The sequence below is a fragment of the Lissotriton vulgaris genome, chromosome 1_1, assembly GCF_964263255.1.
Source record: "Lissotriton vulgaris chromosome 1_1, aLisVul1.2, whole genome shotgun sequence".
Taxonomy (NCBI): Eukaryota; Metazoa; Chordata; class Amphibia; order Caudata; family Salamandridae; genus Lissotriton; species Lissotriton vulgaris.
The window spans coordinates 1,935,112,651-1,935,129,565 of NC_141685.1; the positions used below are offsets into that span (position 1 = coordinate 1,935,112,651).

At 42.3% G+C, this 16,915-nt stretch overlaps 1 protein-coding gene across 1 annotated transcript in view; it reads left to right on the forward strand.

Moving 5' to 3' along the window:
* PTPRQ (protein tyrosine phosphatase receptor type Q) overlaps positions 1-16,915 on the forward strand; it is a 1,452,710-nt gene that overhangs the window by 1,288,103 nt on the left and 147,692 nt on the right. Inside the window, exon 57 of the mRNA XM_086919596.1 lies at positions 10,040-10,084. Coding sequence (XP_086775722.1) covers positions 10,040-10,084 — 45 coding nt within the window. The remainder of the gene's footprint in view (positions 1-10,039; positions 10,085-16,915) is intronic.

A 16,915-nucleotide genomic window follows, 5' to 3' on the forward strand; every position in this document is an offset into this window, starting at 1 on the left:
AGTGTTTGAGCAGTGATGTGCTAAATAATGTTTTTATGAGGTGAGATGCGCAACCCGCTGTGCTGCAGAGTGTGGCTGGCAACCTCCCCAAAGATCAGAGGCTGAGAATAGCTCGGTACACCTAGCTGTTAACCTCCCCGCTGCTGTAAACTCTGGGTGGCTTGAAGATTAAAAGACAGTAGCTGTTGGAGTGTTTGCTTTGGGTGTTTGGATGCGGCTGCGTGTGGTAAAAGATGATTCCACGTTCACCCTCTTCTCCCCCGGCTTGTAGAGCCAGACGAGCTGACACTGGGGCATCACTTTGACATGTGTGAGCACGTTGCCGGTCATCGGGTGTCTTGTGTAACTGTAGATGAGCTTGTGTGGCTCCCTGTGTCCAGGCCTGGTTACCTCCCAACATTTGCATGTGGAAAAGAGGCTTTTAAGGGTCAGACAGTGGGACATATTAAATCGCCCCATTTATAAAGGTCAGATGTTTCGCACATACAGTGGAAAACCTGTTCTATTCTGTGAAAGTCTGCTATTTAGAGCACTTAATTGAAATTGATCCGAAATGATGTGTGGTGTAGCGTAGAGTGCTATAAAATTACATATCCTGAGGCCCTCCTTTCCCCCAAATCGTCAGTAGAAATCTATAGCCACGTCATGCTGGATACTTTGCAGAGGAATAGTGACATAAGACATGGAGCCACCTGAAAAAAACAACGGATGTACATTATGCATATACACCATACAAACGCCAACAACACAGAAAAAAAACCATAGATCTGGTTGGGTGAACGCATTCATTGCTGCAGACGTCTGTAGCTCCCAAATTTAGCACAAGTATTTCTTGATCACCTCCTTGGAGAATTCAGGTAATGAATTCAAGCAGCACAGCTATTTACAAGCATCCTATTGTTGGAAATGAAAAGCAAAATTTAAGCAAGAATGAAAGTTAAAATTTTAATAGCATGCTTGTATTTTCTGTTAAAACAAGAGATTCCCTCTTCAACTGCATCAGTACACTCAGCATGGCATAGCATGTCACACAACCAACACACTCTAAAGGTCACATTCCCCCACTGATTACTCAGCATCACCAGCAATCCAATGCAAACCAACCATACCACTGCACTGGACCAACCATTTTGCTATCCCTACACTCCATGCTTATGGTTCAGCCAGCAAACCAAGGTCAGCGCAAAACAGAAGTCCAAACCTTTAGTTCATTCAAACGCTTCTCCAAAGACAACAACCTAATGTTTAAACTCATACCTCACCCTATCAACTCCATGTCCAATGCCAACACCCTTCTAAACAACGTTTGGAAAGCTATGTGAACATCCACTCCCCAATTGCAATGTGCAAGTGCAAGCCAAAGACCTCTGTATTCCGATACTCTGAAGACCTTTCTGACGACAAATGATAGATTTCCAGATAGGAAATAAAACAGAAGAAATCAGACTTCCCAAAAACCTCTTAAAACTAAAGTCCCTCTGCTCAGCATGCATGCATATCATCACGTCAGTCTAAGCAAAGTACTATACCAATACCATCAATGAAGTCACCAACAGAAGCAGAAACTGTTCAAGACAATCGAGCTCTGCATCAACCCCCTGCTGAACCTACTTATTCCTCATTTCACAGAAAAGTATAGTTGACGTTTAGTTATCAAGGACCCCCTGATTACATAGATTTTTTAATTCCTAGGTCAGGGATAGACAAACAATTGGCAAGAAACAACCTAGGCAATCATGAATTAAAGTTTGATAATGAACACGGAAATATTAAAGGAAAAGAAGCTACCAGTAAAATCACATTTAGATATTTATTAACATGTATATTAAAAAGGACATAAATGAGAGGTGTCACAATAGTGCCACCTCTCATTTATTAATTATTTTTATGAATTGTCAATTTTTGTGTGTTGTACTGTGTTTTTTTAAAGAGAATTATTGTGTCATTCCTTATTTATGAGTTATTATTATGATTAGTTAATACTTGTATGTTGTAATGTTTTTTGATAAAGAATTGTTTATTGTACAGTGATTTAAAATCATTTTATGTATATGAAACTTATGTCCTTTTTAATATACATGTTAATAAATATCTGAATGTGATTTTACTGGTAGCTTCTTTTCCTTTAATATTTCCGTGTTCATTATCAAACTTTAATTCATGATTGCCTAGGTTGTTTCTTGCCAATTGACGGAAAAGTATAGTGCATCAACCTCTTTTGCAGGGAAAAAATTTAGTAGATCCAACAGCACATCACCAGCATCAAGTCTGCTTAAATCTTACTACCAGCCCATCCATAGAATCGCACAATGGTCTTCCTTCAAAGGACTTTCTCTCCCAGATCTCGCTACATACTCAGGAGAAATTGGGTTGTTGGTTGAGGGGAGTGCCTGCCTTTGTCAAGCAACAGTCACAATCCTTGTCAGGTGAACCACACAGGTCATTAAATTAACCTGTACTTAATCCACTGGTAGCTTGGCACAAAAGCAGTCAGCTTTAACTTAGAGGCAATGTGTAAAGTATTTAAGCAGCTCTCAAGCAGTAATAAAGTGAAAACACAGTAAGTGAAAACGCAACACGAAAAAAATCCAAAACAAATTCAGAAAAATAAAACAAAGTTATCTTGTTGTTTGAGACCGGGAGAAAGCCCCAAGTTCAGGCAGACTACAGTGGAGTGCAGGCCAGATACAGGGACCAGATTAAGTCCCGCTGAAAAAGTTACCTTGTAGAGTCCAGTGTGAAAAGTACAGTGAGCATTGGAGAAGGCCACTAGAAGTGGGAGAGTGTTGCGGATGGTTGTTGTAATTTGAAGAGCAGGCAGAGTGTTGTGGAAAGTCGTTGCTGAAGTGTGAAGATCTCTTTGGTGTTTTGGATGGTCATTGCTGGAGGTTCGTGTTGGCAGTCTGTGCGGGCTGTCAATGTTGTAGGACAAGGCGCAGATCTTGCATTACCAGCCATCTCTAGAGGGCGAAGTAGCACAAAGAATCAGGTTAACTGGAGCTTCGCATTGGTGGTTGGCACAGGTGGAAAGATCTTGGCATGAATGAGGATGTGTGCAGTCGCAGAGAGCCCAAAACATCAGAATTTCTCCTTTCTTTTAGGAGGAGGTCAACTTATGCCACGCCAAGGGTCAAGAACCTTGAAGGCACCTCATGGGGATCAGGAATCCACTCCAGATAAGGCCAGCAGGTCCAGTTGCAGATCAAGTGCAGCATGTCAGCTTGACAGTTGCATGTGGAGCTCTGGAGTTTGTTGTGTCCCAGTAGCTCAGAACAGGGTGTCAGTCAGCTGATCCTTGGAGTCACTTCATCCTAGGATGAAGGTTGGAGGTCCAGTTTTCCTTCTCAGTCCTCAAAGCAGGCCTTACACAGCAGGGTAGTCCTCTGGCTGCAGGGCAGTCCTTCATCTGTAGTATCCACAGGTCCAGGAGTGTACTGAAGAATACATCTGAAGGTCCTTATGTTATACTTGTTGGCCACTTTGAAGTGGGAGAAACATATGGATTCCCCCCCCCTCCCCACAGAGGTGTTTGGAATTACCTAACCCCTTGGTCCTAGTCAGTCTGAGGGTCCCAATAGGCTAGTCTGTAGTTCTTTGTGAGTGTGCTAGGCCAGTGTCTTTGAAGTGCAAGTGTGGTAGGTGACAGCTCCTCCTCCAATCAAGTCAGGATAACCCTTCCTGCCAACACCCATACCGTCAAATGTGATGCTGCCTGGGAGGAATACTCAAGGCCAACTGCTAACAATACCTGGTCATGTGACCCAGACAACCGGCTGCAGGCACCAAATGGTTAGGATAAGAAAAAGGCAACTTTTTAAAGAGACATTTTCAGAATTGTAACTTGCAATCCAGCTTGTCCAATAAAGCTGATTTAAAATTACAACTCCACAGATAACCAACATGCCATTCCTACCTGCTCCCAAACAAACGTTATCACTTATTAAATGTAATAAGGTAACTCAATGTTATTGTTAAAAATGGGGGTCTCTAATTGGCAGAACTGTCTCTATCATGACATGTAAAACAAACCAGCACATGTCCTACCTTTTACATACACTGCACCCTGATCTTGGGGCTACCTTGGTCCTCCCAGTTTGACATGGTAGTTTAAAACTGTGCTCATAGACACTGCAGTGGCAGGTCTGAAATACATTTACTGGACTATTCATGTGGGTAGCACAATCAGTGCTGCAGGCCCACTAGTAGCATTTGATCCACAGGCCCTGGCACACTGAGTGAACTTTACTAGAGACTTACCAGTAAATCATATATGCCAAACATGGATAACCAATCGGAATCATAATTTACATAGAGAGCATATGCACTTTAGCACTTAGTAACAGTTGTAAAGTGCCCAAAGTCCTAAAGCCAACAAAAACAGTTCAGGAAAAATTGAAGGAAATAACTAAATGTTTGGGGATACCCTGCACAAAGGGCCATTTCCAACAGTTATTCATTGGGAGAGATATGCCTGGCAATAGTGAAAAAAAAATGTGAGAGTTTTTCACTTACAGGGAGTGCTTAATTTAAGCCGGTGGTTTCCGGTGCTCAGCACTAGCACTTAGTCATCAACACAGGTGCTTTTAATCAGCACCAGTTAAAGACACCTTCACATTCATTTATAGTAGGCAGGGTGAGTTTACGGGATTTGCCAAAATTCACAGGATGTTGAGAAGACGCCAAGAGTTGAACCTGGTTCCCCAGCTCCAAAGTGAGCAGCCCTGGCCATTACTCTACAACCTCTCCCCACTTTCATGGTTAGCAGTGGTTCTGTCTTAGGTGGCGCTAACAGAAGAAATGGGCTGGTGCAAGCTGCCTCCTGACGAGAGCCTCAGCACTTATTGTCTTACAAATTAACCACTGCTACCAGGACATGTAAAAACGTAAAAGTACATGCCCGACTTTTTTAATACAAAACACCCTCCCCTATTGGCTGTTCAGGCCGTACGTTAGGTTTTACTTATATGCTTTAAAAAGGAAGGTTTGGACCTGGTAAAATGTTTATTTGCAGGTCAAAAGTTTCAAAATGCACACTCAGGATGCAATGGCAGGCCTGAGATAGGTTTTCAAATGGCTACTTAAGTAGGTGGCACAATAATTGCGGCAGGCCCACTATTAGCATTACATTTGCAGGCCCTAGGTACAAGTAGTACCACTTTACATGGGACTTACCAGTGGGTGATAGCCAATTTTACTATGGTTTAGGGTGTGATCACAAACACTTTAGCACTGGTTAGCAGTGGTAAAGTACACAAAGTCCTAACGTTAACAAAAACAAATTCAGATAAACAGGAAGGGTGAAGGCAAACTGTTTGGGGCTAACGCTGCAGAGAGGGCCAGGTACAACAAAACTCAATTCCATCAAAGGCACTTTTTATGAAGATGATGTCTCACCATTGTAAGTGCTTAATTTTTTTTTTTTAAACAAGTACCAGGACCCAAAGTATTTCACATTATTGCACTGCAGCTGGTTCCACTCACTTTAAAAATGTAGGTACAAGTCCTAGTTTTATCATTTTGAAGGTATATTAAATAGCTAAATGCTTCACTAATAAACTCTGCAAAAAAATACAAACACACCACCACCATGCTGTGCGTTCTATTAAATACATGCTGGTGTTTACAAAACACTGGCACAAATTAAGCAGTAATTTATCTTTCATGATAGCTCTCACTGGGGATCCTCATTATCACTTCTTATTATTGTCACTGCTTTCCTCACTCAAGGCATTTTTCAAGAAGGTCTCAAGAGATGCCTGATCCTCCAGCTGCTATGGAAACCTACACTAGACCCTGATGATGTCACCAACTACCGACCTATCACTCATCTACCAAGATTATTGAAAAGGGAGTCTATATTAAACTCCATGACCATATCAATGCTAACTATCTCCTGCATGACTACCAGTCTGGCTTCAGATCACACTGCAGCAAGGCCTCCACTGCATACAAGGCCATCCACAACATCGGACCTCAATACCTCAACAACCGTCTCTCCTTCCACACACCCAAGAGAAACCTACGATCAGCTGACCTCTCTCAAGCCACTGTCCCACGCTTCTACAGGAACAGAGCGGGTGGAAGGTCCTTCTCCTACCTTGCAGCCAAGACATGGAACAAGTTCCTCCTCCCCCTCCGGTGTAGCCAGACACTGTACCAATTCAGGAAAGACCTCAAGACCTGGCTCTTCGAATGACCCCAACGGAGCTGCACCCTCCCCCCCCTCCAGTGCCTTTGAGAACGTAACGGATGAGTAGTGTGCTTTATTGAACAATGATTGATTGATGGTTTACAGATAATTGAGATGCCCTCTTTTCCACAGTTGAAGATGGTTCTTGCCTTCTGATACTGATGGACCTCACTGCGGCCTTCAACACAGTCAACTATCCAAACATCATATGCACCCCAGTCTCAAATTGGAGTCACTGGCAATCTCCTTCAATGGTTCTCCACCTACCTTTCCTACCAACACCAGTTTGTTCACATGGGCACATCCAGATCACAAAAGATCCCTATCACCTGTGGACTCTCCCAAAGCTCCAAACTCTGTCTTCTCACCTTCAACCTATGCATAGAGTTGCTTGGTGCTCTACTCACAAATAACAGCATCAAGATTCACCAATATGCCTATAATACACAACTCTACTTGAAAGGCTTCTCTGCTCCAGACATCCACAGCCTCAAACACTTCTTGCACATCATTGATGTCCAGCACCTACCTGAAGCTAAAACATGCAAAGCATAATTCCCGCCATTTGCCAAGAACAATAAATAAAATACAGTAAGACAATGCACAATAACATGAACCTTGAGGGCGTCAAAACCCAACATTCTCTGAACGCTAAGTCACCCCTTGATTTAAACCTCACCTACAAGGAGCACATTGCCAAAAAAAGCATAGACAGCGAGGCCAGCACCCTCTTCTAAAGAAAGTCAAAGAATTTCTTCCAGAAAGCAACTACAGATCTGCAGTTCATGCCCTCGAACTTTTGTATCTGAATCGTGGAAATGCCCTACTGCATGGCATCCAGAACTGCACACTGGTACCCCTGTGGGGCATCATACATGCTGCAGCACATCTCTTTCAGGGCCTTAATCACATCATCCCCATGCTGATGGGAATGCACAGTGAGCACAGTGAGTACCATCTTCAAAACCAGCTGCATCATTTACATACAGTATTATAGATGATTTACAGGGAAGTTTTTCACCTAGTGGTTCAGACAATGAGAGAGAAGTTTGAGTTGTCTTTGCTGTCACTCAGAACCCAAGAAGAAAAATATCCCTGTAGTTCACCTTTTGCCCATCTATAATTTAATTGTACTTATGCCCCCCCCCCCAAAAAAAATAATCTGCCCTTGCTTTCAACTTTTATGCAAAGGCATATGACTATTGGGGAACCATACATAACATAGCCTTTCCTCCTTGTCCCGAATTGAAAGAAATATATTGCCTCATGCCACCCACCCCTACCACTCTCTGTGTCTTCCCTTACCTCTGCTGCAGGCATTGTGCTTGGTGGTTTCCAGTGCTGTTCTGACTGGCCCTCAAAGAGACCATCCAGGACAGCCTGGAATTACTTTATATTTACAACAAGGGGTGGTGAGGGACAGAGTCTCTGAATTAAGCAGAAAGCTCTCACCCAGTCAAGAGATCAGGGCTAGATCCAACACCGTTTTTTAGCTCACTGCACCATCCCAGTTTCAGAACCTGGCTGTATGCAAATTAGTCTGTTCCTGTCCCAGTGCATGATGGGAACAGGGCAAACCAAACTACAAAAGCCAATTCTTACACTGGGAAGGAAACAAGCTCCCGGGGACCGGTTTCTGGCATTACAGCCGTCTTCGGCCCGGTTTGCTTGAATCCTGATGGTGCAATGAGCAAGGGTCTCACATCTGAGAATACCCTTCCACGCTTAGGGTGGACAAAAATATTTACAACAAGGGGTGGTGAGGGACAGAGTCTCTGAATTAAGCAGAAAGCTCTCACCCAGTCAAGAGATCAGGGCCAGATCCAACACCGTTTTTTAGCTCACTGCACCATCCCAGTTTCAGAACCTGGCTGTATGCAAATTAGTCTGTTCCTGTCCCAGTGCATGATGGGAACAGGGCAAACCAAACTACAAAAGCCAATTCTTACACTGGGAAGGAAACAAGCTCCCGGGGACCGGTTTCTGGCATTACAGCCGTCTTCGGCCCGGTTTGCTTGAATCCTGATGGTGCAATGAGCAAGGGTCTCACATCTGAGAATACCCTTCCACGCTTAGGGTGGACAAAAATATTTACAACAAGGGGTGGTGAGGGACAGAGTCTCTGAATTAAGCAGAAAGCTCTCACCCAGTCAAGAGATCAGGGCTAGATCCAACACCGTTTTTTAGCTCACTGCACCATCCCAGTTTCAGAACCTGGCTGTATGCAAATTAGTCTGTTCCTGTCCCAGTGCATGATGGGAACAGGGCAAACCAAACTACAAAAGCCAATTCTTACACTGGGAAGGAAACAAGCTCCCGGGGACCGGTTTCTGGCATTACAGCCCCCTTTTCTGAATCGTTTTTGGCCACTATAAGTGTGGCAGGGTATACTCAGACATGAGTCCCTTTCTCACTGCTCCATCAGGATTCAAGCAAGCCGGGCCGAAGAGGCTGAAATGCCAGAAACCGGTCCCCGGTAGCTTGTCTCCTTTCTGGTGAAGAATTGGCTTGGTAGTTTGGTCTGCCCTGTTCCCATGATGCACTGGGCCAGGGACAGACTAATTTGCATATAGCCAGGTTCTGAGCTGGGATGGGGCAGTGAGATAAATAACGGTGATGGATCAAGCCCTGATCTTTGGACTGGGTAAGAGTGGTCTGCTTAATTCAGACACTCTGTTCATCACCACCCCCTTTTCTGAATTGGAATTACTTTATGACATAGCAACAGTGGGTAACAGCTTTTGTTAACTATTGCTACATCATATCAGTGAGGTACTGGATTTGAATCCACTTATTCACACTAGTGCTCTCTGCCAGAGCCATTCATAAGAAACCTATCATGACCAGCACTCCCACGTATCTTGCAGACAAGATCACCATCTTTGATGGATCTCTCACCTGCAGGCAGGCCTCCATCAGACTGCAGAAAAAGAAGTGCAAAAAAAGAAAAACCATGACAGCTGGCCTTTAACATCTATACACCCAGGATCTGTAACAACATCCCACATCTATCAGGTCTGCCCCAATACAGCTTCAATTTGGGGAAGAGCTGGAGATCCACCTCTTTAAAGAACACTACATTGCAGTGCATTAACATCCACAATCCCTCTTTCTCTCCTCTTATTCGTTAAATTTATGCTTGTTTTCGACGATATACAAGGATAGATTTGCACTACAGAAATATCACATGCATAATCACATTAGTACATAATGCATAGAAATAGTTTCTGGCAAGGGCTGGTGAAGAGACTGAAAATTAAGTTATCTTATTGATTCTATTTATTTATTTGATTATTAAATACAAGATCCAGTGATGTATTGGCAAATGTGACTACGATTTCGTAAATCACCAGTTTCACACCCAGCTACTAAGCAGTTCACAAAGACTACTTAGGAGGTAGCCTCTGAATTCAGCTTACTTATGTAGTGCACTTAATTAATTCTTAAACATTCTAATAGTTGATCTGATTTAGATCTTCATATATGTAATTGTGATGTTTTTTTTATTTTCGTCTGAATTGTAAGTTGTTTTCTCCACATTTTATGTCAATAAATGTCCTGTAAATAATCCAATCTCCGTATCCTCTATAGGGTTGTTTTTTTCTCATGTGTCTCCTTTCCTAACAAGTGTCAGTTATGTATGTTTTTCTCAGTGGTATACTAGAAATTCAGGAACTTGTAAAGTGTAATGCACTCTACAGCTTACTTCTTTATGTGCTGATAATATAAGTTGGGTGTGTGAATGCCAGTGATCCATATAGACTGATAGAACTAAATGAATTCTTCCGTGATGATGGCTACCCAGATGACTTATCCTGCACTAAACTATTGATGAATCTTTACTTCCAGATATTCGTCGTTTTTCTTTAGACGAAAGGACATATATGTCATCCAGTAAGTTCACAAGCTAGTGTGATGCTCTAGTGCTGTGTTTTTGTTACTAAGTAGCATAGTATTTAAATTAGATGTTGTTTGTGTGGATTCAGAGTGAACCATTTCTTTCTGAATTATATTACTGGCACACTACTTGAAGTGACCTGAAATGAAAGCATGTTTCCCATATTATTGTGGCATGCAATCTCATTTATCATGTGCGTCTATATTTGTTATGCGTTTTCATAGTCATACAATGCAACTTGGTAAAGAAAATGTTTTTTTAAAGTGCCATCTATTTAAAATGTGCCTTCTTAGATTTAATCATGTATTTCTTTATAAACCGTGTCTGTCTTGTTTCAGTTGTAGCACTAACTCCTTTGTAATGTTTTAATTGCTCTTGTCTAAATTATGAATTATAGAGAGGCGTTAGTATGATTGCTTCAACCCTGTTTTTGAGAGGTTCACATTGTATCAAGAATCTGTTTTGAAAGCTGATTTAACTTATATTCCTGCTCCAGTGTGACATTATTGTCATATCTGTAAATTGAATGTAATTCCATCATTGTAAGGAAGTGAAGAGGAGGCTGAGAAGCGGTGAAAATTCAAAGGAGAGCCAAATACAGGGTGAGAGGGTCCAAAAAGTATAGAGAGCCACAGATATGACCACAGCACTTGTGTCAGTACTGAAATGATGTTTGGTACAGAATCTGAGTGCCACACACTGGGCCACTTGCTGGGTTCGCCTTCAACTAAGTGAGAAAGAGAGAAGCTAAGTGCCTCCATCCCTTCGACTTCACACTTTACTACCTTAATTGTTCTGTAAGAGGTTCTTTTTTGGTGCCCTGTGCATTCTACGAACCACGGGTAATCCCCTCTGTCCTGTAGTGAAAAATGCCTTTACCCATACAATAGAATGCATGCACACCAATTATGTAGTGAAAATCACTAAATTATAGGCACAGCATTTCTTTTTTTGCTTTCAGTAGGACATCAAGGGTGTGATGGCCCTTTTATAATTCTTCTTCATATTATTTTCCTTATGGGGAAGTTGTTGCTGATAACATGATGTTATTGCACTGAGGACAACCAACACATTTCACCCTTAGTGGCTCGCTCGGTTTTTTAAGGCAGCGTAGGTGGAGGTTTATACCTTAATAAGCCTCTCAAAGTCAAAAGTCAATGCAAAAGAGCAGCAACTAGGTCACATGTGAACTGTGTAGAATCTGTCTCAGGGTTTGTGAGGTTTGACTCTAATGTAGCAGTTAAGACTCCAGTATGCGTAGGTTTTGGGCTTTTTAGGTTTTGGTCTACTGCATGGGATAAAGAAATAAGGGAACATGTTGTTGCTAAATTGTGGTGGATCATAATTTCTTGCTACCACGGTGCCTACCACAGCACCGCAGGAGAACTACCGTTGAGCATTACTTGTTTCCCAACACTGTATCCCAAATGGGTACAGTGGTGGCAGTATAGCACAACCTCTCCTGATAACTTTCTGCCCTTTACATAATAACTACAAGTACCCTTACAGCTGACTCAGATCACAGTGTTGCTACTAGAACACACAGGGGCATATTATCAACAAATAGCGATATTTATCGCTAAGTAGGGTTAGCAGCAATCTTTTTATCGCCGCGCATCACCAAATTTTATCGCTGAGATAACGTGCTATTAGCAACGTTTATCTCAAAAGCGATAACATTTCCGGAGATAGCGGCGAAATCTGTGAATATCGCTGAGAATACAGCGATATTCACGCATTATTGCTAACAGGGTCTTAGCCATTATATCCACCTCCCATAGGATATAATGGCTAAGAACTGGTCTGAGCAGGCATTCGTTTTTGGAGATATTCGCCCTTAGCGCAAATATTTCCATCGCTACGCCTGTGTTGGTAATAGGCGATAGCGATGTAAGCGACTGCTTTCAGTCGCTAACAGGTTGGGTATACCCACTTTGCATGTCATTAGCGATGAATATCGCGAACATGCAAAGCGGGCCCCAAACCGCTCGCTATCGCCTACAAGCTGTCGCTAACTGCTGTTAGCGACAGCTTGCTAATAGGGCGATAGAATTATCGCCGCTTAGCGGCCGAAAACGGCCGCTAAAGCGGCGATAATTTCCTATCAGCCCCCTTGATAATATGCCCCTCGGTTTTATATTTTTTGAGAGGTCATTTAATGCCTGGTCAATGTCTGCACAGTGCAGATTTGCACGTTTATTTTTAGAAGCACTGCTATGCTATTTTCTTTAGTAAACAGCTCTTTTGTTACAATGATCTAAAAAACAGTGTAATGATTATTGGAAAGTGTCTCTGTAACTACTTTTTTATCTTCATTTCATTACCACGTTGTAGTAGTGTTTGTTGGGTTGATTTTAATCCCACACTGAATCCTCAAAGAATGCTACAACCACCAATGGCCTCCTAAGAAGCATAGAGAGGAGCAATGATTCGTTCTAATACCAGAAAGGTATCATTTTGGGAGTTCACATTTTTTTAATTATCTTGACCCCAGTTATCAAAGATGTCAGTTCACCTGGCAAACCACTTCTTTTTCCAAGGTTTCAGAAGAAAATAATGTCAATAAGATGCATTCATCCTGCTGTGCAAAGAAAACCTTTCCTAGTGTCTGTCAGCCATTTTGCTTACAATTTCAACAGTGCCCTAAAATACTTAACTATATTCTTTTTTGTGCACGTGTAGTATGGAATGAAACAAAACGTTAGCAGCCGAATGTGTTTTCTCTAGCCAATACTACACACGCATTCAAAGGGTGCATGGTGAACGTGTTCAATTGTCTGCCACCCTGCAAAAGTTGATGTAATTTAGCCCGCCTGTTGCTATTGTGATCAATGGAAGCAATTTATGCCCCACCATTAGCACCGAAAATGACTCCATTACAGCCTCACATTTCAGGAGTGGTGAAAGTTACTGCACGTAATGAAGGCCACCCTGATTGAGATCATTTAGAATTGTAGTCTAGTTTCAGATAAATATGCGGTGCTCATGAAAATGAACCAAGCTCTGACATGTTGTTTACAGTTTCAGACATCAGCATGTACATAAGTTAACAACATGTGAGATCTGTACACGGAACTTTTGCATGCAACCTGCAGCTTGTATATTCGATATGATGTAGGCTAAGTGCATCCATCCATCAGCATGAAACTAAGCTTTCTAAGTGCACTTGACATAGTTTACCTAAGCTTTTATGCTTATGTTTCTTTATTTATGCTTATGTCCCTAAAACACATTTATAAGTATTTTTCTCGAAACTGGAGTTCATGTGAAGTACACAGGAAAGCTTGTAACATATGATTGGAATCTAAATGATATAGTAGATGGAAAAAATTGAAATGTAGAGCGGGAGACCGAGGCTAAGAACTGTCTCAATCACCGTTGGCTTTGTAGACATTTCAAGGGAAATTATGCTGAAAATGCACATTTTAACACAATTTTCTCAAACTTATCTTGGGGAGGGTAAATCCCCAACGCCCCTTCAGAGGTTCAAGTTTGCTTGGCTCAGGTATGATGTAAAATGCATTGTTTGGCCCCGTTTGTATTTTGCAGAGGTCTTGTTTGCTAAAGACATCTTGGGGACATTCAGAAAGCTTCACTGGGAATGCATTCTGCCCATTACTTACCATTGGCCTTGTGGTTTGTAACTCACATGTTCTGGCTTTCTATTTGCTGGCTTTATTTGTTTTAGGCTGTCAAGGGTGAGTTTGTCTCTCCAAAGGAGTAAAGGCTTTTCACACCAACTCTCCTTATATTCTTCCACAAGTCGCCCCTTTCAGTAAACAGGTCTGTAAATCGTGTTCTTATCTTGTCAAATCTACTGTGCCACTGCGCTCTACTCTACTCTTCACCACGCCACTGTACAACACTCCACTCTGCGCCACTTCACTCTCCTCCTCTCTCCTCTACTGTATTCCAATGCACTGTACCCCATTCTACTCTACACCACTGCACTATTCTCCACTGCACTCTACACCACTCCAGTCTGGGCCACTCCAATATACTCTATGACATTCCAGTTTAGGCCGCTGAACAGCACTGCAATCTACGCTGCTGTACTCTGTGCCAATATACTCTTCACCAATGCACTTTACTCTGTCACACTCAACTCTATGCCCATGCACTCTACACCTATCCACAGTATGCTAGACTAATCTACTCTGAACCTCTGCTCTCTATGCTACTGCACTTTACACCACTTTACTCTACTCCAATAAACTCAACACCAATACACTGTACATAGCTGCACTCTACACCACTGCACTCTGCTCTGCACCACTGTACTCTACACTACCTTATGCCAATGCACTCTACACCTTTCCATACCACTGCACTCTATGAAACTCTACTCTGCAACACTACACTCTCCACCACTGAACTTTATGCCACTCTACTCTGCACTACTGTACTCCATGCCAGTGCACTCTACCCCACTACACTCTGCATCACTGCGCTCTATGCCACTGCACTAATCATCACTCCACTCTATGCCACTGCATTCTACACCTCTGCACTCTCTGCCACTCTACTCTGCACCACTACTCTCTGCATCACTGCACTCTGATATGTACCACTCCACTCCACTGCATTCTACAATGCTGCATTGTATGTCGCTGAATGATCTGCCACTGTATTGCCACTGCGCTCTACACCAGTTAATTCTACTCTACTCTATGCAACTCCACGCCACTGCACTCTACTCTACACCACTTCACTCTATGCCACTGCACTCTATGCCACTCTACCCTACAACACTCTACTCTACTCTTCACCATCCCACTCAACAACATTCCACGCCACTTTCCTTTACTCCACTAACCTTTAGCCATGCTGAACAGCAGCCACGCTGGTGTACAACATGGCTAAAACGCATGGGCAAAACTAACAGTTCTTGCATAGGCGAGACCTATTGGCTTTGCCAATACTTATTTAATAATTGTATTCCATAAAAACGCTCACAAAAACACTTTTGAAGTAAAACTATTTCACTTGGTGTAATGCATGGTGGACATTTTCACCAAACAAATTCATAGAACTGCAGCCTCCCCAGTGCATTTATTTTTTAGAATTAAAAGAATGCAATCATAATTATCTATCCCTAATTAATGGCTTGCACATGGCTAGTTAAAGTATTCTCAAAATTAATACAAATGCAGGAGCATCAATCACATCTTATTGAAATAGAAAATAATCTCCATGTTGAGTTCATTGTTTTATACATAACTTACATTAGATCCTACAGTCCTTTACAAATTTGTGAATGTCTTTTTCTTCACCGCTTTATATTGCAGGTCCTCACATTTGGGCCTGCAATATACAGCTGTATCTAAGGACAGAGGCTTTATGTATTGTATAAAGACCACTCAAACTAGGAAACCTGCAAAAAAACAACTATTTTTCAAAACACTACAAGTCAAAACGTGCATTACGGTTTGGGACACAGTGAATAGGCTTGGAGACAAAATGTTTTCCATTTTCTGCAGTAGTTAAGGAAATCTTATGTGATGTAAAGTTTTCAAGTGGATCTCACTGAACACCAGAAGAATGGTCACACAGGCTCTTATCACAAGTAGAAATTATTATGGAAACACCCTCTACATTGGAATCCCAGCCCTTGTTCTATGCCGACTCCAAACCATCCAGAATGCCTCCACCAGGCACAACCTCAACATCCTAAGGAAAAATCACACCTCTCCACACATCAACGATCTCCACTGGCTCCCAGTCCAGGAAAGATGTAAGTTCAAGCTAAGCACCCATGCCTACAAAGCTCTCCACAAACCCGGTTCAGCTTACCTCAACCACCGTCTCAACTTGTACTAACTCACCAGATACCTTCAATCTGCATCCTAGGCAAAATCACGCCTCCCCCAGATTAAGAAGACATGTATTTGAGGATGCTCCTTTTCATTCCTCACAACTAAGACCTGGAACAACCCCCTGAAACACTTCAGAACCTCCCCCTCCTTCATGGATTCCTGAGGAACTTCAAGACATGGCTCTTCCAGATTAGACGGCATGATCCCCTCCGCCTCAGGACATGGTTCTTCTAGATTAAACAGACATTATCCCCAATTCCTCCCTCAGGCCTGCCCTACTGAGCACCTGGATACCTTCACAGGTGATTAGCCACGCTCTACAAATTCACATATCATAACATATTTTTAATTATAGTAATTGTTAGAAATAGGATTTCTGGTTGGCTAGGTCATGCGCCTAAGCCAGGCAGAAACCCCACTCTAGTCAGGGCAAGGGAGTTACACACCAAAGATAACCCTTGCTCACCTCCTTGGTAGCTTGGCAGAGCAGTCAGGCTTATCCCAACGGCAATGTGTGAAAGCGTTTGCGCAACACACTCACACAGCAGTGACACACTAGACACACCACAAAAGAAACTCCACACAAGGTTATATCAATGTATTACTCATAAAAAACATTATAATGTAATCACATATATACACTGTGCCACCCGGCACTTAGTATGACTTTATAGGGATTAAATACACTACAAGGCCAATCGGGCCACTGTCATAACCTTCAGAACTCACAGTTAGTGAAAACACCCAGTAACTACTGGTCAGGGTACACTTAGCACGAAACACATTAGGTATACATCCTAATCATCAGTCAACCTTAGTATGAAGCATTAGGCGTAAACCACATCATTAGTGCACAGTCATCACTAATAAGATGCACACATCACCTAATTGCATAAATCACCATTAGCAGCGCACATGGCATGGTCATAAACATTACAGTTGTCCCTACCAGGTAACCACTGGTAGGAATATCCCTAGTATAGCATATTATGCATACATCATAATAAGCAA